Source organism: Athene cunicularia (assembly GCF_003259725.1).
Source record: "Athene cunicularia isolate RWA chromosome Z unlocalized genomic scaffold, athCun1 chrZ_part2, whole genome shotgun sequence".
Taxonomy (NCBI): Eukaryota; Metazoa; Chordata; class Aves; order Strigiformes; family Strigidae; genus Athene; species Athene cunicularia.
In genome coordinates, this window is record NW_020799143.1 from 6,858,654 (window position 1) to 6,884,694 (window position 26,041).

Sequence of the window (26,041 nt, forward strand, 5' to 3'; positions counted from 1 at the left end):
CAAAAACATACTATACATAACTATTGTACATAGTATTTTCCCCCTAACGTTTATAAAAATTGTAGGGCAGTATTTAATACTGAGGTTTCACAGTCAGATAATTCTTAGAGATCTGTTAAACATCTTTTTGTCCAGTGTTAGTGTGTGTCTCAAGCGATTCTTCCTTACCTGTAGGCATGATGAACTTGTTTATGTTTTCTTCTTGTGGCACCATTTTCCACAGGATTATGCATAGCTTGAACATAGTATATTTTTTTGCAAAATATTTACACTAAAAGCAACCTGTGGCCCAGTATCTATCATTGTCATAGCCAGGCATCAAGTTTAGCAACTAGGTTGTTTTGTGTTTGTTGGTTGGTTTGGTTGTTGTTTTTTTGTTTTGTTTTTTTTTTTTTAATTCAGAGATTAGTATGTAATGGTATTAGTTCTGGATTGTGGAAATTCTGATTTTCAAAAATATGCAGGTTTTTTCACCGTCCACAAACAAATATGAGCTTGACTTAGCAATTTCATTTCTTGTAACAGTTACAAAACTTACCTTTTCAATATTTTGGATGACTTCAATCTTGTTCATATACTGCAGCACAGCAGAAATTATGCCCTTAACAGTTTGACCATTAACTGTGTGTGCTCAGCAAGACCAAATCGTGAAATTCTTGTCTGTAATGGCACATTAGATCAGGAACCTGTATTCAAATCCAATGTAATATTAAGGTTTTGTTTGTGCTGAAGGGAACCTTCTACCTTCTGTTGGTATTTGGAACAGTTCCCACAGATACTTGCTAAGCCTTCATTGCTCAGAATGGTGGTGTAGCCTTCCTCTGCGTGAGATCATTGCATCTTGCAGCTTCTTTTGGTACATCGTGTAATTTTTCCAAAATGCTTTTATTTTTTCCAAATGTGATCCTCTATCCAAATAGGCTGGGTACTATTTATGGTTGCATTTTCTTCCACGCCTTGTTCAGTCTTTCATGCTGCCTCTTGCACGATCCCTCTCATTTGTGGAGTTTGTACTCAGTAGAATTTTGGTTTATGCCCGCATATTTTTCAGAGGTTGTGCTTTGGTAACTTGGTACAATTAGTATTGTCTTCTCTTTCCTTCAGCACTTGCAGTCAGTCTTTCTTCTGGTTTGACAATTCTCTGATATTTTGATTGCTTTCTCTAACTTTAGGTGGGAGTCTTCCAACAGTACTTAAGTTTTGGGAGTTTGGTTTATGTATTCTATAAACTCTCTGCAATTAAATCTTTTACGCTTCAGATATGTTGTAAAAACTTTAAAATTTCTCTTGTTGGTTTCTTACATGAAATGGCTATCTCTAAAAGTTTGAACTTTTTCTATTACAGCCAGTTCATTTAATTAATTTAGCACAATCTAGTGCTGGCTGTAAGGCAAATATAGATTTTCTGTTTTGACAATATTTAGACTTCGTGTTTCTTTCCAGTATTTCCAGTTGCCTTTGGGGCAGAGAGAGAATTTTGCTTTAGCTACTTTTCATTTGTGTGCTGTCTTCCCAGAGCATTTAGCTCTTGCTTTAATTTGTTATGTAACATTCTCACACTTCCATTTCCAGAAACACTGTCTACCACCACTCCCATTTTGGGGAATATTTGTTGAAAGAGATTCAGGAGTTGGAGTTTAAAACTGCATTTTTAATAAAATAGAATTTAATTAACATGTAAGTAAACAAGGAACTTGTAAAGGAGAAAAAAAGAAGCTGTATGACCCTGTCTATCAGACTGCCATCATCAGCTTACTCTAACAGCAGTCTGACCTGTTTAAAAGATATTTGTCCATACTACATTTGTTACTGGATTATGGCACCCTTACTCATTTAAAAAGTACTGGTTAAATAGAGTAAAGTATGGCTTAAAATGAAGACACCTTTTGAGGCACTGTGTCTTTTCTAGGGAATGTTTTGATTCCTTGGAGTCTTGCTTGAGTATTTTATCTTTTAGGCAGTACCTGGGTCACAGCAATACTATTAAACAATATGTAGAATCTAGTGATCCATCAGAATGATACAGCTGGAATTTACTGGTGCACTTATAGTGTGTTGCAACTCGAAAGAATTCAGCTCTTAGTAGGACATCCCAGACTGCCATCATGACTTCTGATGCAAGGATTCAGCTGTGAAAGGATTGCATTACTAAACTCTATGAGGTTGGTGTACATCAGTCCTGATAGCAAAGGCTATTCAGGGAGTGTACATGCTGCATGGACACATGGGCAGCCTGATTTGTGTGGGCCTGCTTGAGTAGAGGTGTTGGACCAAGATGACCTCCAAAGGTCCTTCCAAACACAACCGTTCTGTGATTCTGCAATTCTGAACCAAATTACATTGTCCAGCTGTGCAAGTACAGCATTTTCCTGGCCATGATTCTTTACTCTTGAGGCAGCAGAAGTGCTTCTTGCTGCCACTGAGTATATTCTGAGCTTCCTGCCATCTGAGCTCAGAACCAGGGTTTATGCTGGCAGGAGTAAAGTTCAGACAGAAGTTTGTCTACATCCCGGAGAAAGAGAGTAAACAAAAGTCTTTTTTCGTCGTATTTGTGAATTAAGGTCATATGGTATTATATACAAGTAGCAGTATCAGCTCTCACATGTTAGTGAGTGAAACATACTGATTTTATCAAAACCATCTTTAACTATTTGGAATAAAAACCTTTTCAGAGCTAAATTGTTAAGACAAGAAAACCATAGAAGACCTGCAGAAGACACTCCTCTATTAGACACCATATCACTTGGATCACTTGCTATTACTTAGTCTGTGTCTCTGTCCCAGATGGCCTTTGAGTGGAAAACAGCGCTAACTGTGATTTCCAGACTGGTTTCTGTTTTACTACCTTTACCACGTTCAGTGGCATTTCAAGATACCAACGGTGATTGAAATTTCTATTATTATTATTTAGTGAGAATAAGTACTGAATGTAAGAAGTCACTTGAGGGTTCAAATACAAGTAACAATGATTTTCTGAGGCCAGACTGTGTGGGATAGAGTTTGGACTTCCCATAGCTTGCTGAGCATATCAGCCAGGGTACACATCAAAGTTATGTAAGAACCATTTATTACAGTTTTCCTTCTGAGTAACTTTCTGTTCAGTACAAGTTGATCTCATAATCTGATGTATTTCTTTCATCAGTGTAGGCTGTGTCCTTGCCAACAGGCCGCATTGTTTCTTTGATAGAAAGTAACATTAAAAACCTTTCATGCAACTTGAAGTCTAGGACAGTAGTTCAAAACCAAAACATACTTTCCCTGCTTTCACAAAAGGTATAACTGAGTTATGTATTCATGGCAATTTAATATAACAGTTTTATGAACTTTTTGTTGAATAATGAAATGCTTTAAAAGCAAGGAGGGGAACAAAAAACAGTGGAGAAGAATATTAATCTTGATTGATAACAGATATTTTTTTTCCTAGTAGAAGCCAAATAGTTAGCAAATGATTAATATTTACATACAAACTATGTAAGCAGTGCACTCAAAACTGCAGACTACATTGTCAAATTTTAGATAAGCAGCCATTTCTTCCAAAACAAATAAATCACAACCTGAATATACTTTTATAGTGTAAAAAGCAAGCAAATACTTGAGAGAAACCACAAGCTTAAGTAGCTAAATTGCTTTACTATAATTGCTTTCCTATATGGTAAAAGTACACATACCAGATATCTCTGGAAATAATGAAACTGTAGCTCCTCCAAGAGGCTGTCTTTTCCTGACATGTGGACAAGATGATACAAAGACCAATGAGCCCTACACAAAGTCTGGCACAAAAGTTCTTTGTTCAGGGAACAAAACATTGGTTGACTATCATCACGATTATTCTTTGCAAATATGTTAGTACAACTGAGAGTTATCTTCAAATACCCCATGCTCCTGTGTGTTCCAGAATTTTTATTTTCTGGCACTTTGAATACAGCTGTTTTAAATCACCCTTTATTATTCAGGAAATCACTGTTTCTACTGTTCTATCTAACTAGAAATTTATTTCAATATAATGTATCATTACAAGTTGTTCACATAGTGTGCCAAGTACTAGTTTCATGACCACAGAAGAAAAACTCTATTAAATAATTGATTCATAGTTTAATAATAGTTAAAAAACCAAGCAAACCTCTGCACAACAAAAAACATAGGTTTTAAGAGTGTTTAGAGAAACAATACACAGTGTGTATGCTTAATTTGAAGACTGATCTTAATTATTTAAATATGTTTCAGTCTACTAAATGGGTGCTATGTCCTTCTGTCATTCTTGAATCTTAAATGATTGTGTCTGTAGAGTTGAAATTAATGGTTCCCATCTTTCTTCCTTTGAAGGAAGGAAAGAGGGGAAAAAGATAATGAAGAGGTAAGTCCTCTTATTTTTGACAGATTTTCACTTCATGTTAGTTATCCAAATAACTGGGTGCACATTTTATCTAGAACTTCTGAATACTAAAAAATATTTGTGAATTTCTTCATGTCAGGCAGTCCTAAACAAAATGTATTCTGTGGAAAAGTTCAGAGTTCGTAGATAATACAGCTTCATCTTCATGACTTTCAAAAATACAAAAACCCAAAACAATTTAGGGAAATGCAGGAAGGAATTAATTTGTCTATGGAAAATAAAAAAGTGCTGCAAGGATCCCTTCGGTAGCTGCAGTACTAAAAAAGGGTGATACTCACAAAAGGGGTTTTTGCCAGGCCTTTTGCAAAAGGATAGTTTCCAATTAAACAATAGGTGAAATTTCGTTTACAGTTACACTGTAGTTACGCAGGACACCTTTGCATGATGACTTATTGGACAGTTCTTCTCATTACATGTACATCCCTTTGTTACCTGGAAATGACACTACACAGGATAGAAAGCTGAATCTGGTTCAAAAGATTACTGGAAGCTGGAGGAGCTAAGAAATTCTTTACAATCCTTAACAATTAACAATCTTTAACACTGTAGTTGGAGCAAGAGCACCAATAAAGTGATGTGTATATAAAGGGACCAATAAGGAGACATATATGTGTATATATGCATAATAGGAAGATAAAAATCAGTATCAGAAGATACTAAGTATATAGTTGTTCTGTCACACTTGGTTTATTAATAGCTGGTTTTCAACAGAAATAATACCATTGTATTTTCATATTTATTACTTGAAAAAACTATACCCTGATTTTATAATACAACAGCAAACCAGAATTAGTATGCCAGTGAACCCAGACTTTTCAGTGCATCAGTTTCCTGCAGTTAACACTGTTGTCCTTAACATTATTTTTTATTCACATTTTTTTCATTCTATTGCTCTGCATAATGGAAGGAGACGGTACTCCAATGATTCAAACAGGACACTATCTATCTTTTAGATTTTCATAATTGAATGATTCCTTCCTGAAATCCTTCTGCAGTGCAAGGAAGTTAGAACACAATAATTTTAATGTCACACTCTATCAGATCTATTTGCTAAACAGTCATAAAATATGTAGAACTTGTATTCTTTAGGCTTTAGGTTTAAGACATATGTTTAGTTGGCAGCAGTGGCCTGTATCTCTGTTATAGTAATAGAGATTAGTATGTCATTCACTAAAATATGGCAGTCTGTCATTGGTAGTTTTGTGAAAGATTAAAAATCTTCAGTTATTTTGGTATAAAATGTGTGTGAAGGGATTCTATTAATGGTATCCATATTTAAAATTTGTGAAATGAGCTTGAAGTTAATATCAAGATTTCAAATGCTGGCTCTGGCAATGCATAATTATGAGGTTATGGGTGAGTCATGTCAACTTTGTTTGTTTATTCGTCTATAAAAACTGAGATAATAACATAAATTTATACCCACGAGGATATTTGCAAGATTAATTACATAGGCTGAGATCCAGCAAAGCACTTAAGTGTAAATAAGTCTTTAAGTATATGAATAGTTCTATTGAAAGCAGTATTATTCCTATTCTTGAGAATTTTCCTGGATTAGTACTTTAATGCCTGTGCAGTGTTTTGAGAAAACGACATTGTAAAAATGCTTAGAAACATAAATAGCAAATGTATTACTTAAGGATTGACCGCTATTTATATTTTTAAATTTTTGTTTCATCTGGGACTCTCTCTTATGATTTCTTTCCTGATAAGCCAGCAAAACAGATCTTAGTTATGCTGCTGGTTTTATTTTATAAAAGTGAGCTTATATTCAGGTAAAAGTCAGTAGAAGGAATGGATTTCAATGAATGAACATGTGATTATGAGAAAATGAAATTGTCTGATGTACCTAAAATCAGATTCATTAAGGTATCTAAAAGTACTATATAAATAGCCACATGGTTCTTTGGCAGTGTCTGAATAAGCCATGTGCCCGTGTTATATTTCTATTCTGTGAAATTCAGGTACCTACATACATGATAATAATTTTTTATTTGTCTGTTTTTAAATAAGTCACTTGTGTTCTTTAAAAAAAAAATAAAATAAAATAAAACCAACAACTGCTTGGTAAGATTGCTGTTGAGGGCATCCAGGGAAACATGCACTGTAATTATCATTTATGTATATATTTGCCTTTCCTCTCCAACAGATTTCATTATTTACTTGAAGTTGAAGCATAGCTACACTTCGTTCTGGTCTTACCAATGACCAAGGGTTATCCAACATGAGGTGGGAAGCAGAAGTAGTAATCAAAGCTCAGCATTTTAGTTTGAGGCATAGTTGACAATTAGACCTTGTGGGGTCAGCATTATTTTTACCATATTATATCCTGTTTTCAGTGAATTTTCATTCTAGTTCAAAATTATTGAATTTATTTATGTCCATGCAGGTGACTTTCATTCCTTTATCTGTTACAAAAAGTAAAATTTGCAGAGAAGAAATACTTTAATTGCTTGTTTTGACATAAGTAACATTATTTTATGTTAATTTTTAAGATTTGCTTGGGACACTAGAAGAAATTCTTCCTAACCTCCAAAAAGACGTTAGTGTGTGGATAATGACCAAAGACTCCAGTTTTCCAAGTGTGCATACCCTTCTAGACAAAATAGAGGCTGCATCTGAAGACCCTGTTCCAGTTAATCAACGTTCTGCCAAAAATCTCAAGTCTTCTGTTTTATATATATTTACTTCAGGAACAACAGGTATGGATCTTCTAAAGAGTCTGTATTTTCTGCTTTCATCTAGAAGCTTGATTTTCTGAAACTCTAGTATTTTGGTTCATCTTTTCATAGTAGAATATCATACTTCTTACCTAGAAGCATTATGGTAGAAAATAAGCAAGTTTCTTGTCAGTGGTTGTTTATATTCAGTGGTTTATGGGATTCTCTTCCTTTTTTTTTTTTCCTGCCACATTGTGCAAATACTATGAGAAACTTTACCCTTACTACTTCACAGCTTATGTGTTTATAAAATGTTTTGGGATATTGTTGGTTTTGCAATGGTAATAAATGTTTTGTGATCACATACCACTGCCTAGCTAATACAGCTAACATTGTATCTAGAACCTTGTTAAAAAACAATTTTCAAACAAGCAAATAGGCATTTATTTTTTTCTTCATTAAGTCATGTTCTATTCAGGTTACTGTAGAGACAGAAAATAAGATTAAGTTACTAGCCTTTTAGTTTAGAAACAGATGGCTGAATTTATTACCAGTGCTCCAGCAGCTAAGAAGCTAAGACTTTAAAAAACTGATCACTGGCATGGAAAGGAGCATGATGTTAAGCAGATTGGCATTCTCATTAAGCTAAATATAACAGTTTTAGGCACAAGAAGATGTAAAATGGAGATGTGTTTTATGGCTTTGTTCCCTTGTACAAATATTTATTTATTTGCTTCAGGTTCTAGTGAAAAATTAGGAAATAAAAATGTGAGTCTAGAATAAAAAAAATCAGGAAGATACTGTCAAGAGGTCAGGTATGTTTGTAATACTACAAATATAAACATGGTTGAGCTTGCTGATTAAAAGTAAGGAGTTTCAGCTAAAAAATATTACAGAATTCTCCAGGTAGGAGAATTTTGTTGCTATAACTCCATTCAGAATATCTGTGTGAAGTCTGAAATTTTAGTTACGTAGAGTTTGAACTATTTCTGAACACTTGTAAGTACTACATTAATTTACACTGGATTTCTTTTATGTACTGTGTAAATAAAAGAATAAGATTTGTTTAGTTTTATGAGTGTGGAGTAGCTAATTCAAATTTAAAGTAACTGACCATTTTCATACATTTTGATAAAGCATGAGCATAGTGTTGCTCCTAAAATCAATGACTGGTAAACTTAGTTTAAAGTAAAAAGTATCTTGCACGGTCTAGTCAGCTGTAACGGCAGAAGGAAAAAACTCTGTAGAGCATTTCTTGTTATAAATAGTTCATTGACAACATAGGATTTTATTGCCTCTTTTCTTTACTGTGATGGGTTTTGGAATAGCTCTGAAGTGTAGCTAGAATCTCCATAGATTACACTTCTGGTTAAAAGCTCTAGTTAAGTCTTAAATGAATGGTGACTTTGCTACGGTAGGTTAGAAAAGTTTCTAAACCATTAAAATTTTTGAAACTTTTAGCCGTTCTCACTATTCATCATCAGGACTCAACCTGAAAATCATGTGTGTATGTAAGGACATGTATGAAGGAAGAACACATCCTCTACTCAAAATAATGGGTAACAGAGTAGTATACAAGAAGCCCTTGCATGTGAGTCTGCATGTTGCTGAACAGAAATTCTGTGCTTAAATCTGAAGAAACTCATTAAGCAGAACCTAACTGGAGTGGATGTTTTGCTGGATTTTTTTTTTTTTTTTAATTATACATAGTCTTCAAAGCATTATAAAACAAACTTAGATGTACACATCCTAAAAAAGCACCCACTACATGATCTACTTCATGTACATTCCATACTTTTCTTAATTATTTTACAGTCACTGTGACTCTTGCCTGAAAGAGATCTAGTGTGATACCTTTTTATGTAAAGGAAGTCCACATGTACAGTAAATGTTTCTGACCCTTTGTTGGCTCTATATATTTGATAGCATGATAACCATGGAGCTTCTTCATGTTTCCATCTATTTGAATTGACTTGACTTCAGATTAAATAACTACAAAATGAGGTTGCAAACTGACATATATCTTTATATGTACAGAACAAACATGAAATACTGTATTAAACAGCCAGTTGTCTATTCTGTCATCTAAACAGATGGCTGAAAATTTGGTTATGAAAGAAAGAATTCATTCTATTATGATTTTAGAGACCTTATAAGGGAAAAAAAAAAAAAAAAAAAAAAAAGTTATCTTTAAGAGAAGCTTTATGCACGGTTTTGTGTTTTCATTGCAGGTCTTCCAAAAGCTGCAGTTATCAGTCACATACAAGTTCTTAAAGGAGCTGCTGGACTGTGGGCTTTTGGTGCTACTGCAGAAGACATCATTTATATTACTCTGCCTCTTTATCACAGTGCAGCATCTCTTCTTGGTATTGGTGGATGTGTTGAATTGGGTAGGGCTCATTTCATTTAATTGTGTTGTTAATAGAGAATTATTTATTATAAAAATGTGTAAAATATGCTTAGGTTCACTGCCATTAGGGAAACTAATGCTTTGCTGAAATCAAATATATAGTATTTTTGGAATAGTTTTATATTTCATTATTTTGGGAATGGAGGGTTTGTAATAGCAAAGGCTCTCTTACAAGCTATTTTTTTTGGTACTAGAGAAGAATTAATTATAGTCACTTGTGTCACAAATGTTTTTATTTTCTCTTATATTTAGGTAAAATGGAAATTAGGGTCATGTAATATTTTGGCAGTGTGTATAGTGCATTAGTATATGTATAGACTAAGCATTGTACAGTGGAATAGAACTAAGATGTATTTTGGGGAACTTAAAAAGACTGACAAATACAGTTATAGTAAATATTCAGCTTTGTCATATCTTATTGGATGATACAGGTTTTTTCCCATTTCATTTTTGTCCTGTTTTGTCACTGAATCAAATACATATTTTACTGAGACAATATAGGTGTCCTTAATAACTCTTATAATGGAACTTGGTGGCAAATATTTCCTGTTTCCTGAAGCCTCAAGGACAAGTCAGAGCAAAGGAAAGATCATTGGATTATGGATGAATTCTCCCTGACTGCATCGATTAATACTTTCTTTGTGAAAAATGAGGTTTCAGTGCTAATTCAGGCTGACTTTTCTAGATATTTTCAGTTAGAATCTTTTGAATAATGTTACCCTACCAACAAAGAGAAGCTGTCTTCTTGTTTATAACCTCTTATCTATCGGTTTGCTGTCTCACCAAGGAGGAGGCCAGGTCCATCTCCCTTCTTTGTCTACCAGGTTTGACTACATCTTAAATACCATATAGCTCTCTGAATGAGGCTGTTCTGAGTTCCTCTTATGTTCTATTTTGTAGAAATAGTGACCATAGCTAGCTAAGCTGTCATATAGAGAAAATGTTTCATTTCCTTTTCTACTGTTTCCCTAAAGGTGCAACCTGTGTCTTAAAAAAGAAGTTTTCAGCTAGTCAATTTTGGAGTGACTGCAAAAAGTACAATGTGACTGTCATCCAGTACATTGGAGAACTTTGCCGTTACCTTTGCAGCCAGCCACTGGTAAGTGGAACCAAAATGATGGCTATTTGTCTGTAAGTGATATGCACATTTATTGTTCTTATTGTGGTTATGTTAAAAGGTAAATAAAACTGTACTGAACCTGACCCTCTGCCCGTCTTTTTATGTGAGGTTCTTAAAATTAGTGATCTTTAGACTGAAAAAAAAAACCAAAACCCCAAACCAAAAACAAAACCAAAACTAAACCAAATGGCTTGAATCAGGAAGATGTTATAGCATTAAAAGAAAAGATTTTGAAACTAAAACCTGATTCAGTATTATTGAGTGAAAAAATATGGTTTCACAGAGTTTCTCAATGTGAGTTTAGAAAACCAGGATTGCTGTTCAGTGTCTTTCCAGAAATTTCTAAACTTGGCACATAAGTATATCAGAGGTCTCAACTTTTGTAGGCCATGTTTTAGCACTGTTTTGAATTGTGGAATGTGCTTGTTTTGAGACAATATAAACTATATTTTAAAATTTGGAAGCAGTGTGGTCTAGGTTAACAGCTGAGGTTATACCATTTGTTCCAACTAGAAGGCTATTCCAAATAACAAAGCAAGTTTTGTTAAAGTGATATTCCTCTCTGAAACTGTGTTAACACCAACTTGAAAAGACTTCCCTTGGCAGTTAGTGGTGTGGTGGTCTATCTACATAGTATCAAGTACAAAGTATGTTGAACCTGTTGTAATTACCGAATGTAGCTGACTTGGATAACTAAATTAACTTTTGATCTGGCTATTTTCTGGTATGTTTCTGTATCAATCTGTTGATGATAGAGAGACACCAAGATTTTAGGCTAAGCTAAATGCCTAAAATTCATTGGAATTAATTCAAGATGTATAAAATAATATAGATGGAATGGATTTAACCTGTTCATAGCAAACCCAACTGTCTTTCTATCCTCAAATGCTTGTGCTAAATGTGTCACAATGAATATGAAACAAACATCCATAGCCCAGTATAAGCTAAAATTAATCTTCCTAACACTGGCAGCTTCCATTCATTTATGAACTACAGGTTGTCCTACTGTGTTTTAATCCTAAATGTTGCACCATACATTATTTTAACTGCTTAAGAATTTTAATAAATTACTTTACACAGTTATTTATGATCATAAACAGATTTTATTTATACATAACAATAAATTACATCTTCTAAGTACCTGTATAACATTAAGCAAAAAAGCACTCTATCCTCTTTTAATTTAACAAAATGTTTAGAACACAATGACATTTGTAAAAATGTACAGTTGTATGCAATGCAACTATTATGTCTTTGCACATTCTCCCTTTGCCTCTACCATAATTTAATTGTATGATTTCAAAAAAATAATTAGTAATTTATTTCTGTTTCAGTGAATTTTATTGAAATGACTCATCTCTTCAGAAATGGTGCCAGTGACTCAAATTAATTAATCTGAAAATTCTTTTCTAATCCAAGTCCTTATTTTATGATTTTCCAGAATAACCTCCTCTTTAAGCAGTGTTCTGATAATTTGAAGAGAGTGCAAATCAGCCTTGTGTTCCAGCAGAAAAACAAATAGCTTTAATATCTCAAGTTGCTGACCAAAGAATGGAAAAGGTCAGTGACCACAATTCACAAGATATAGGATTTTTTTTTCTCCTGAAAATGTTCTGATGTTTAAGTAATATAGCAGTGCATCATAGATCCTACACCACTATCCATGCATACCTCAGCAAAGAGAATGTTCTTGAATGGAAGAGGGCATGGCTGGTATTCCAGTGACCACTGCTGTCTGTGATGTGAAACCAGAATAGAATGAATCATAAAATCATTCAGGTTGAAAAGACCCTTGGGATCATCGAGTCTAACCATCAGCCCTACTCTAAAAGTTCTCCTTACACTATATCCCCCAACATCTCATCTAAACCACCCTTAAACACATCCAGGGATGGGGACTCCACCACCTCCCTGGGCAGCCTGTTCCACTGTCTGACCACTCCTTCTGTGAAAAATTTTCTCCTAATGTCCAGTCTGAACCTCCCCTGTTGCAGTTTAAAGCCATTCCCTCTTGTTCTGTCACTAAACACCTGTGAGAAGAGACCAGCACCAACGGTTCTACAATGTCCTTTCAGGTAGCTTTAGGGAGTGATGAGGTCTCCTTTCAGTCTTCTCCTCAGACTGAACAGTCCCAACTCCTTCTGTCGCTCCTCATAGGATTTATTCTCCAGGCCCTTCACCAGCTTCATTGCCCTCCTCTGCACTCGCTCCAGCACCTCGATATCTCTCTTGTATTGAGGTGCCCAAAACTGGACACAACACTCCAGGTGTGGCCTCACCAGTGCAGAGCACAGGGGGACTGTCACCTCCCTACTTCTGCTGGTCACACTGTTTCTGACACAAGCCAGGATGCCGTTGGCTTTCTTGGCCACCCGGGCACACTGCTGGCTTGTGTTCAGCTGCTTGTCAATGAGAACCCCCAGATCCTTCTCTCCCAGACAGCTCCAGCCACACCTGCCCAAGCCTGTAGCCATGCAGGGGGCTGTTGTGGCCCAAGTGCAGGACCTGGCACTTGGCCTTGTTGAAGCTCATCCTGTTGACATTGGCCCACTGATCCAATCTATCCAAGTCTCTCTGCAGAGACTCCCTGTCCTCATGCAGACCGACACTCCCGCTTAACTTGGTGTCATCTGTTAATTTCTGATGATACACTCTATGTCCTTATCAAGATCATCAATAGAGATGTTGAACAGAAATGGTCCCAACACCAAGCCCTGAGGTCACCACTTGTGACCGGCCACCAGCTGGATTTAGCTCCACTGACCACCACTCTATGGGACCGTCCAGCCAGCCAGTGCTTGATCCAGCAGACCATTCGCTCATCCAGGCCATGAGCAGCCACATTTTCTATGGGAATTCTGTGGGGAACTGTGTTGAATGCTTTTTGAAAATCCAGGTAGACAATATGCACAGCTCTTCCCTCATCCAATAGTCGGGTCATCTTGCCGTAGAAGGAGATCGGGTTTGTCAGGCAGGACCTGCCTTTCATAAACCCATGCTGACTGGGCCTGATCCCCTGATTGTCCATTATATGACTTGTAATGGCACTCGAGATGACCTGCTCCATGACCTTCCCTGGCACTGAGGTCAGACTGACAGGTCTCTAGTTTCCTCCTTTCTGCCTCTCTTGTAGATGGGTGTCACATTTGCCACCCTCCAGTCCAATGGGGCCTCCTCAGTTAGCCATGACTTCAGGTAAATCATGCACAGCAACCTGGCGAGCACATCTGCCAACTCTTTCAGCACCCTTAGGTGTAGCCCATCCAGTCCCACAGACTTGTGTGCATCCAAGTGGTGCAGCAGGTCTCTGACCACCTCCTCTTCAACTGTGCTGACCTCAGTCTGCCTCCCCTCCCCATGTCCCAGCTCAGGCAAAGTATGCAAAGTTGAGCACCTCAGCCTTTTCCTCATCCTTAGTTACCATGTTCCCCTCTGCATCTAGTAAAGGAGGTAGATTTTCCCTAATCCTCCTTTTGCTGTTAACAAATTTATTGAAACATTTTTTGTTATCTTTTAACAGCTGTAGCCAAGTTGAGCTCTAGCTGCGCTTTGGCTCTCCTAACATTCTCCCTTCATAAATTCACTACATCTTTATAGTCTTCATGAGAGACCTGCCCCCTCTTCCAAAGGTCATAGATTCTCCTTTTGTTCTTGAGATCCAGCCAAAGGTCCCTGTTTAGCCAGGCCAGTCTCCTTCCCCGCCTACTTGTTTCCCAGCACATGGGAACAGCCTGTTCCTGTGCCCTAAGACTTCTCTCCTGAAATATGTCCAGCCTTCCTGGACTCCCATTTCTTTCAGAGCAGCGTCCCAAGGGATTTTGTTAATCAGTCTTTTGAACAGGTCAAAGTTAGCCCTGCAGAAGTCTGAAGTGGCAGTTTTACTAACCCCCCTCTATGTTTCTCCAAGGATCAAAACTTCAATCATCTCACAATCACTGCACCGTAGACGGCCTCCCACTTTTACTTCCCCCACAAGCTCTTCCCTGTTCACAAGAAGCAGGTTCAGGAGGCACCTTCACTGGTTGGCTCACTCACCAGCTGTGTGAGGAAGTTATCCTCCACACATTCCAGGAACATCCTAGATTGTTCCCTCTCTGCTGTGCTGTGATCCCAGCAGATACCCGGGAGGTTTAAGTCTCCCACAAGAACAATGGCAAGTGACCACGAGATTTCTCCCAACTGTTTATATAAGGCTTCATCCACCTCACTCCCACAGCAAGATCTTCTTTACTGGCCCTTAACCTAATCCACACATTCTCAACCCTGTTATCTCTATACTTGATTTCTGAGCTCTCATAGCATTCTCTTATGTACAGGGCCACTCCACCGTCTCTCCTTCCCTGTCTATCCCTCCTGAAGAGCTTGTAGCCATTGACTGCAGCACTCCAGTCATGTGAGGCATCCCACCATGTTTCTGTTATAGCTACTATGTCATAGTTCTCATGCTGCATCATGGCCTCAAGCTCCCCCTGTTTGTTGCTCATACTGCATGCATTGGTATAGATACACTTGAGATGAGGTAGTGAATCCAGCACCTTTTTGTGAGTGTGGGCCCCATTTCTCACCAGAACCTTCTCAGGTGCTTCCATGGTTTCTAAATATCTTTCCTTTGTCTCAAATGAAGTAGCAGAGGGAGAGCCCTCACCAGTCCACCATCCTTCAAGACTTGGGACTTTTCCCTTGAGCTTGTTCCTCACAGGCTCAGTTATCTCCCCGTCCCCCCTCATATCTAGTTTAAAGCCCTGTCAATAAGACCTGCTAACTCCTGCCCCAGAATCCTTTTCCCCCTCTGGGACAGCTGAATCCCACCTGTCTCATTTGTCACCAGCAGACCAGGTGCCTTATACACCTCGCTATGGTCAAGGAACCCAAATTCCAACAGTGGCATCAGTCTCTGAGCCATGTGTTAATCAGATATGTTTTCCACCCTCTTTCAGTTGGTTTTCCCTTCCATTTGAGGGATTGATGAAAACATGACCTGAGCTCCTGAGCCTTAAATTAGACACTCCAGTGCCTTAAAGTCCTTTTTGAATGTCTTTAGAGTTCTCTCTGCCACCTCATCATTACCTGTCTGGATAACCAACAAAGGATAGTAATCAGAGGGCTGTACCAGAGCAATGACCTTCCTTTTAATATCTCTAACCTGAGCCCCAGGGAGGCAGCAGACCTCTCTATGGTATGGGTCTGGTCGACATATCGGCCCCTCCATACCCCTCAGAATAGAGTCACCTACTACAATTACCCTCCTTTCCTTTTTAACTGAAGATGTCACAAGTCATGAAGCTGAGGGACAAGCTGTGGGTGACTCACTGGATGGGTGGTCCTCATTTCCATCTTCATTCGGCTGGCTTTCTAGTTCCCAAGCCTCATACCTGTTGTACAATGACAACTGGGGAGGTATGGAATAGTGATACCTTTCTCTCTCTGTTTCTTTTGTGTGTGTGTGTGCGTAAGGTTTTTTATTTTTAGTTGTTTGTTTTTTAACTTTATAATAAATAGTTACATGATAATGAAAAATCAAGTTAAAAGGCTATAAGGAAAATCAAAATGTATGAAGGTCTAGCTTTTATCAATTGTGATTTTTCTTCATTGTAAGCTAACATGATTTATCCAAAGTCATCTCCCATCTCTCCAACACTTCACAACATTTGCTGTGTTTGCAGCCTGAGATATTAATTCTTCCCCTTTTCTGTCCTTTAAATGTACAGTTAGAGCATGGAGTTTTGTTATGCCCCTTTTATCCTGTTCAGTATCTTAAAGCAGGACTGCTAGATAAATATACTTAATTTCTAAAACAAACTCTCATTTTTAAATCCTTACAAAGCCATCATAAAATTAAAGGAGTTTTATATTTTGGAAGTAAATTATGTGTGCAATCATTAACTATATACTGTATGCTGTATTTATATAATAATTAGCTATTAATTAACTATAGAACTATTCTGTTTCTTTTATGTGCATACTTTCGAGGACCTGACATGTCTAAACACTTTGCTCTGTGAGTCTACAGGTTTGTTTGGTTTTTTTTTTTTGTTTCCATTAACTTAGAAGTACTATATACTGGCAGCACGAGAAACATACTGCTAATACACTTTTTAAAGCTATTTGAAGATATGTGGGCAGTGTCTCAAGGTTAGAGTACGATAAAGCTCTTCTAATGAACATAGTTTTAAAGCATAGCAATTAGGTTCATTTGTTTCTTTATCACTAAACTTGAAATAAATGGTATATTTCTAATAGTTGCAATCTCATTTCATAGATTTTGAACTGAACTTCCGTCAAGTCTCTTTGGTAGCCTGTAGACTCATGTCTTAGCTTTCTTTATTAGTTTTGTCTTGTTTGATCTTTCTGCCTCCCACTCACATCTGCAACAGCTCTTGAAGACTTTTGCAGTAGAATTTTTCTGAAACCTCTTCTGCATGCTGTTTGGTTTAGTAACCTATTGTCTGGAAAGAACATTTGTTAGAAAATGAAGTTGTCTTTTTTTCCTTAAGTACAAGTACAAAGACCTTTCCTTATGTGATCATAGATTTTTCTGGGCTCCTAAGTGAGTAATCCTTAGGACTGCCCTCTTCCAAGCTCTTTTTCTGCAGTCCTTTGGTCATAATGAAAGTACAAGAGCCAGCATTGATCGCTAGTAGTCATCAGAAGCTACAAAATGCTCTAAGATATCAGCATGAAACAGAATATTCAGCAAATTAATAATGTGGTCTTGCTGACTGACATCACTCCCAGTCTCTATTAAGAGTGATTATGAAATTTCAGAAATATAGCATAGCAATAGCTCCCCTAAGCGAAGGCCTTGGAAATACTTCTCTACTAATCTGTGGTCATATTTTCCTTAGTGGTGTGCAACACATTTAAAATTTAACATTTAAAGTGGATACAAAATCTTCCTAATGCACTTGCAGATTTATTTCAAATCTGAAGTAATTTGAAGCTACTTCTATAATACATTGTGTCCTGAAGCTTTTAGAAAGGTATGAATGGTAATGCAGCATCTCTTTCCCGCTTTTCTGTAAAGAAGACCTGAATCCTGAAGTAGTTTACAAACAGAAGCTAGAAATCAGTTTTCTTAATCATTATGTACTGTCTTCTAATTTTATAACTTGTCATATGTTATGATATTAATTGTATGATTTTATAATACCTTGCATGAACTTGGTAAGCTCTCTGTTAAAACCAGAGTTCACCTCTGCTTGTATTCAAAGTCTATTTCACAATTAGTTATATCATTAGAAATTTTCTCTCAATATCTGTTCTGTTTTATGCTCATGTGATACTCACCACTGTTATGCTTTGGCATCAGAAACATTTCCTATTTCCTTGGGGTTACCTCAAGTGTGTAAGACCATGTATATAGGCTTTCAGACTTTGTTTTGTTAATATGAAGCAAGCCAATCTCTCTACTAGATCCAGTTTGGCCAAGATTTCTTTGGATGGGATTAAGCTCTCTGAAGGATTTTTAGAAAAGATGATTAAGGATTTATTTTATTGAAAGTCTCCTGTGTTAGAACAATAGTAATTTAGAAGGAAAAAACAAGGAAGTCAATGTTGCTGGGATAAGCAACAAATACTTCTTTTCCTGCTGTTTACTCAAATTTTGTGGGAAAGGGTATAAAAATGGGGTTTATATATGTTGGATAGCACTGTCTCCCACCTAGAAACAGGTTTCTTTGAAGGAAGGGAATTTGATAGTCAGGTAAGGAAGGGAAAAGTGAGTCAGGCACTTCTCTACAATTCAGGTTTTACCTGATATCACATTTTATTCCTCATTAAAGTTTAGTTCAGTTTATGTTCAGTACTGGAAGTTGTTTATTCTTCATTAAAATGTGGACTCGCAATTTGCAGGTTTTCAGCATAAACATTTCATTAAATACCCCAAACCAATAATGTGTAACAGTTACAGACAACCACATCTGTACCTTCCATTTGAAGTCTCTATATTTCATTACAAGTTTGTTTACTGGGGGGCAATTTTGCCATTTATTCTTCTAGTAACCTGATTAAAAAAAAAAAATCTGCAACCACTTGCATATGTCGTAAGCAGACATCATTCTTAATCCAAGTTTTTACTAATTTACTACAGTATTAACAGTGTGTAAAAGGAGAATTGAACACTGTTTGTACATGCAGATAGAGAAAATAGACTTTTTAGACAAAGAACATATTCACCATATCTGAAATGGAATTGAGAAATGGACCTGGGATTTGGAAGCTTCTATTTTTTCCCTCCAGACTGTATCTGTTGATCTAATTAAAAATATACTGTATATCACAACAGACTGTCACAGACAGTCTGTGCTTTAAACTGCCATTACTACAACAACAGTATTATTTTTACAAAGTGGTCTTAAAAGCAGATTATAATCCTGTCCTTTTAGGCTACTGCCTTCTTATATTTATATGTACTGGCATATCTCCCTTGGATTCCATCTACATGATGAATCTGTGTCTCATTCTCCCCACTAATAATTGTAAGGGTTTTCAGGTTTTCTTCCTGAAAAAGTCTTCTGAAATGTTCATAGAGTTCTTTTGACCTTAGGAAACATTAGTTTCCCATACCCAAAACAGGCTAGTTTTGAGTTTGGAAACTTCACATTGCTCACAGAATACTGTGTGTGATAAGGAATGCAGGAAATATTCTGTGTGTGCTTTAATTCTTTGAATTGATCTTTGGAAAGTTTTGTGTAATTTGTTTTGAATTGTGGGCTCCTGGGACAATCACCAAAAATACAATAATCTACTTGTATTACTGTGTGGAACAAAAGTGACTCTTTTTTGTTGGTAGATATTTCTGAGGAAATAGAAGAAAACCTTTCCATTAGGAGAGCTAAAAGAAGAGAACTCCTGTTAGAATCTAATCCTGTTAGATTAACAGGAGATTTATTAATGAAAGCATGGTGAGAGCGAGCTATACTAAATAGCAAACAGCCAGTTCCTGAACTTGAAGAATGTGTCCTGTTGCTAGAATTCCTGTTCCTTTCCTATGGTGCATCTGTTCAGTACCCTTCCTGTTTTCTTTTACTTGTATTTTAAAATTTGTGTATGTATTTTTCTTGAAAAATCTAGGCATGATTTATAATTAGGCATTACTGAAAAGTGAATGAAAGCATGCATCTTGCAGAATTTATTACATCTGTCTTCATAATGGCAGTAGGATATCTCTCATCATAGTCTCTCTACTAACTACATAATGCCCCTTTTTTCAGGGCTAATGTGTCAATCCAGAACCTGTGAATGGATTGTTACATGCATTCCTTGTAAATACATTAATGTAAATCCCATGTGGTCTGTCCATCATATTTTATATATAACAAATGTTTGCATTTTTTAGACCGTGAGATTGCTTTTAATTTCATCAAGCCCATATTACAAGAAACATTTCACATCTCCTTTGCTTGAAGTTGCCTTTGCTCCTCTCCATTTGTCTTTTCCTGCTGAGGAAATGGTAAAAGTAGAACAATGAACCTGGTTTCTTGTATTCTTTTAAAGCAATGGCTAAGTATATTTTTATATAGGTGCAGTCATGAATCCTTCCTGCACCAATTAATATACTGTTGATGGCTCTTTAAAAGCCATTTCTTTTATCAACAGCTTACTTAATCATGTAGACAGTCCACCTAAGTTTACAAAGAACACTTAAGGAGGAAAGAGTGGCAGATGAAGAATGCCAGGTATGTGGTATTTAGTGTAATAAGGCAGATCTTGACTTGTCCATTAATTACTACACATATGAAACAAGCACTCAAAATGGAGAAATAGTGTGTCAGATTTATGATGTATGCAGGTATTTGGTATATGGTTCAAAGATATTAGCAGAATGAAGAAAAGTCCAGGTATAAGGTAGGAACAGTTCTTACTTATTAATGCTTCAGAAAGGCATTGGAAAAAAATGTTTCACCTTTACTCTTAGAAATAAGTACGTATAGACCTAATCCTCATTCTATTTCAGAATCATTCTGTGAGAAAATACAATGCAGGAAAATAAATAAATAGACATTTTTAAAAACCTTGGAAAGATGTTCTAACATTCTGTTACTCTAAAATCTGTCTTCCTAATTATCTGTAAAGAACTATTATTTCACATTCAGAAACACAAAGCTTGAGCAAATTATCAGCAGACATACATTATTCGAACTTACTGGTGATAGTTGACCAGGGCAAGGCACTAAGTCCTTCATAAATGAGCTATTGTGAGGAAATACAGCTTTTAATAAAGAAGTGTAAACTAGGTACTCTGTTGTTGCAGCAGGCTAAGAATATGTATGCAGACAATTGCTGTATACCAGCTGTTGCATGGTAACTGGATGACATGCTACAGCTTGTTTGGATGTCAAGAATGGCACAAGGATAGCAGAGCTTATCTCCCAGAAAAATTGTGTACTAGGTGTCCTTGGAATTCCTCCTACTCCTGCAATTCTACCTACTGTACCAAAGTGAAGCTAGTTGATGAAATGCCATCTGAAGATGGCAGAAATTCATAGTATGACTGACTGGTGCTAGAGTCTGTTTAAGTGTAAGTTCCTGCATATTTAATTTATTTAGGTTTCATGCATTAGGACACCCTAAGTATGCATCATTCAACAATGTTTTTAGAATTTTCTGTTACTAGCAAATTATTAGCTCATAAATATATTAGCAAATATATTACCCTTTTCCTTCCCTTCTCTTATTTATTACATTTTATTTACTGCAGAAGTTTTTGGCCACAGTGCCCAGTGCCCATGGATACCAACGTGCCTGCCCTAGAGCTGGACTCTGACAGCGATCTGGACAATAATACAGATGATTAATATATAGATTGAGTAATGAAAAATGTAACTGTTTTATTTACTATGGTTCATTTTCTATTGAAAGTTAGTTATAAAAGCTCACATAAATTAATGTCATATCATACAGAAGTTTATGTAAAAGTATGTAAAAAATAGCTATATGAATTTATTCATTTGTAAAACAAATGATAAATTTGTATCACTGTTTAAATGTTTTACTCATTATGATCATTCTTGTCATACTTACTAAACCTTCTGGAAGATTAAATTACATATAGTATCCATTCTTATGATTGAAAGACTGCTAAATGAATGGCAGTTTTAATGACTTTTCCCCAGAAAGCTCTGCAGTACTTTTCAGGGAGTCGTATCAACAGATGGGTACAACTGTGATGGAGCTGACTAAATCACAAATACGGCAGTTGCAGCAATGCAGTCTAATGGAAAATTTACCTCAGTTGTGAAGAAGTGAATTAATGCCCTCTCTTTTAAGAAAATTTGTTTTCTGCTATCAGTTCTTCATGACATTATACACCTTTGTATTTTTGCAAAAGGGCTGAATGCCTTAAGAGAATATTTCCTAAAGTGGGATAGTCATATTGTTGATAGGTGTTGACATTGAAAGCATAGTAGAATGCTGTCAGGTTTACTCTGTGTCTTTTCCTCTAGAGAAACAACTTTGTGCTGTGTTAATATAAGCAGCCAAAATAACATGAGTTTAACATATTGAAGTAACTGCACTTATAATAAATGATGCTGTATTTGTCCTTTTAAAAAAAAACAAACCACCCAAACATAATCCATGTAGGCCATTGTTTTCTAGTTCATCCTAGTTTGTGTCTTTTCAGCAAACAGCCATCAATGCTTTATAAGTAGTAGAAGCAAACTCACCTACTTGGTCTCTAGAGGTTTTGAATGTTTCTATCCTGATGAATGACCCCATTAATTAGTGTGTGTATGTATATGCACATATTTGTGTCTTCTGTTGATTGTGACCCAAAGGATTTCTGTGAAAGAATCTTATGTGCTATTTTTCATAGCATAGCAGAGGCAATACATTTGAATAATTTGGTGATGTCAGCGAGGGGTATCTGCAGTTCAGTTACTGACATGTTAATTTCCGTTTAGCAATGAAACTGGAAGGAAAGTAACCCACTTTGAAAAGTTTTAAGTTGAGCTGTCTGGGATATTCTAAAGATGGTGGACAATTTTCTGGGGCAAAAAGAAGAGTTAAAAGGTTTCCTGACAAAGTTCCCCTGAAACACTTTCTCTTTAAAAAATCAATACTTTTGTTGTTTGTTCACAGTATAACGATTTTGAATTTGTGATATAAAAGATCTTATTATTTCAGATATATGAAAGTCTGTTGCATTGTGATACTGATCTGAAGTTGAAAAAACCCAAACCACTCCAAAAACTACATCTATGGGCAATTTTTAGCCACTTTTTTTTCCAGGCTATGTCCATTGTCAGTTTCACTGTACTATGTACTGCCTCACTTGTTAATAATGATTTAGCATGAAGTCAGTGAAGTGTGTGCGTGTATGTTTAGAAATTACTTTTACATCTGAAGTAATGGAAAGGAGAAAGGAATAGGAAAGAACTGGGTTCTTGTAAAAACAGAGTAATTAGGGACTGAGGAGTGCTGGTGAGTGATGTAATTTTGAGGTCAAATAGCAGGATAATGCCTCAGACTGTAATCTGCCAAGAGATATCTGCAGCTAGTGAAATAGGTGAGTTCCTTGCTGAGTCATTCCAGCAAGAGGACTTAAATTTCCAGAAGAAAGATTATGAAGCTCAGTAAAGGAATTTTTAATCTTTCTATGAGTTACTGCATTGGAAAAGGGAAGAAAAAACTTGGTTGGTCTTCGTGATTTAGAGGAGGAACTTAAAATTTCACTGTGCTTGCAGGTTTTGTTACAGAAATGAGAATTCACAATCCTCATGAAAAATTGAGGAACACTCCTGTCTATGTACTCAGTAGAAGCTTCACAGTTTTTAACAGTTTTTAACATCCAAAATTAAGGTTCCTGTTTCAGTCAGCTAACCAGATCTCTTCACAGAAATAATTTGCTGTACTTTTATACCAGATTAAAGGTGCTAAAATGGATTTTCACTATAAAGACATACTAATTCATGCTGAATTAGAGATGGGAGGGGAAAAGAAACTAGAATAGAAGAACAGAAAATAGGGACTGTCTGCTTTCTATAGTGTATGTATGTGGATGTGTATATGTGTATATATAAACTCAGAATAAGTGCATATATGTGCATGCGTATATAGAGAAGTGTTTGTATACATTTGTAGAAGTGTACTTCTATAGAGGTATATAAGACAGTGTTGCAGTATTGGAACTGTTATGCAGTTCTAAAGGTATGTGGTGGCACAAACTGTACCTATATTTTGTGCTGTTTCATTTCTAGGGCACTCTGTATTGCCAATTGCAATGATTAAAAAGGGAGTCTTATTTTTAAATAGGTGAAATTAAAAAAACAAACAAACAAACAAAACAAAACAACAAAAAAAAACCCAAACCAAACAAACCCACACAAAAAAAACCCCAACCAAAACAAAACCAACAACATTTTAGATCTTTGCCTTCTGATACTTTAATTTAAATCTAATTGTATTTTAAATATGCCTCAAGCAATCACAAGATTTAGGAATGTATTTGTAAAATTAGTCTCACTGAACTGAATGAACACGTACTATTGTGTTTCTTGTAATAAAACATGGAAATTGACAATAGCAAAGACTCAAAATTACCAAAAAATAATATATTCAAGTAACATTCAAGTAACATTCAACAATGCGGTTCTTAATATTGAAAGAAATGCAGAAGATGACTCATACAATGTGTGGGGAGGAACAGATATTACAAATGTGTGAAATCTCTTTTTTCTTATACTCAGTCTGAAGACACAGAAAAGTAACTATTAATCTCTGCTGACTTTAATCCCATGACAGAAATAATTCCCGCCTTTCTCTGTTCTTCCTAGTTTTCTAATCCCTCTGAGTGGAAACAGACTGAGACGATGTAACTTTTAAAATATGGAAGCAGTTATACAAATTCATGTAGCCATTACTCAGGGAATGATTTGCTTGTTCAACAAGATAATCGTTTTTGATTGCAGTTTGCTACACTGTAACTGTAGGCAAGCTATGCCAGTTTTCTTTAACTCCTTAATTGTGTTTTTTTGTTCCTGTAATTTATACTTGATGTATTTAAAGAAGTTATATTTTTCCCACAGTATATGCAACAATCTAATGCAGTTATCAGTACATTATAATTATGTTTTCTTTTTTAACAGAGGGAAGGAGAAAAAAATCACAAAGTCCGACTAGCAGTTGGAAATGGAGTAAGAAATGATGTATGGAGAGAATTTTTAAACAGATTTGGTGCTGTTAAGATCTGTGAGTTTTATGGTGCTACTGAAGGAAACATTTGTTTCATGAACCACACAGGAAAAATTGGTTCTGTTGGACGCACCAATTTCTTTTATAAGGTGACTATTTATTTACATTGTACTTTGTAAAAGAGAGTACTGAAGGTAAATGTTTCTGTTTAACCACAGAACATGGGGCTGCAGTCATAAGCACAAAGTAAATTTTCTAACTTAGTTAATGCAAATTTAACTGACGCTCTGTAAAATCTTTGCCAAAGTATAATGGATAGTGTGTAGTACCGAACCCAGTTATACTTTCAGCAGGAACACTTAGATTTTACTTAAAGTTCACAAGAGTCAAAAAGGCCTTGCCTCTCTTCTGACAGTTTTGAGTAAATTCTGAGTATCATTTCAAATCTCTATTATATTAAAGGACAAAAGAGGAAGTTGGGTTTTAATACCTAAGTACTCATCATCTTGTGAAATAAACACACAGTTGTCCTTAGTGTTCTACAGATTATATTTAGATCTGTTTTCAATGAGTATTTTTATATTGTATGTTGCTATGTAAATATTTGGCATAAATGGGAATTAATAGTAATTAAAATAAAGTAACATACAGGCAGATAGAACTTTAAGAGATATTTTAAACCTATGTGCAATTAGCATAAATAACTCAAACTACATCTAGTTTGTGTCATTATTCAGAAATTTCAAAGGTTATACAATGCAAACATAATGACTGCTGAGTAATTGTGACAGACAATACTTGCTAAGGCTATTAATTTAAAAATTCTGTGCCACTTTAACTACCAAGTCAGCTATATTTATTTGGTTTGTTCTAGGTCCTAAACCCAGAAAAAACATACATTTTCTCACTGCTTATTCAGTTTTGTATTTCATCAGCTTTGACAGGGAAAGTTGTATGTTTTAGGGAAGAAGAGTACACATTATTTACACCACATATAGTGGATTTTCTTTCATCCTTCTGAGTAACTGAAGAATAATTTATTTCAGCTTGAAATTCACAGATTTTTTCCCTTTGTGTCCTTTTAATACCATCTCTTAAATGGTCTGAGAAGTCAGTAACGTGTCCCAAGCTTTAGCTAATAATATAAAAGATTATTTAGCAAGGCTTTCTAGCAAGGACACTAGATATTTAACAGTATCTTGTTATTTACACCAATTTTTACTCATGAAATAAATAGGACTACATGCATTGCCTAGAGTTTGCAAATTAACTGAGATACCTATCTATACTGAGATGCCTATCTAGATTTAAATCTATTTTTAAAT

The 26,041-nt window shown here is 35.8% G+C and overlaps 1 protein-coding gene across 1 annotated transcript in view; it reads left to right on the forward strand.

Moving 5' to 3' along the window:
* The first annotated feature begins 6,481 nt into the window (after positions 1 to 6,481).
* Positions 6,482 to 26,041, forward strand: part of SLC27A6 (solute carrier family 27 member 6) — a 35,024-nt gene continuing 15,464 nt past the window's right edge. The window contains exons 1-5 of the mRNA XM_026866432.1: positions 6,482 to 6,499; positions 6,889 to 7,095; positions 9,285 to 9,443; positions 10,438 to 10,562; positions 24,671 to 24,865. Coding sequence (XP_026722233.1) covers positions 6,493 to 6,499; positions 6,889 to 7,095; positions 9,285 to 9,443; positions 10,438 to 10,562; positions 24,671 to 24,865 — 693 coding nt within the window. The 5' untranslated portion in view covers positions 6,482 to 6,492. The remainder of the gene's footprint in view (positions 6,500 to 6,888; positions 7,096 to 9,284; positions 9,444 to 10,437; positions 10,563 to 24,670; positions 24,866 to 26,041) is intronic.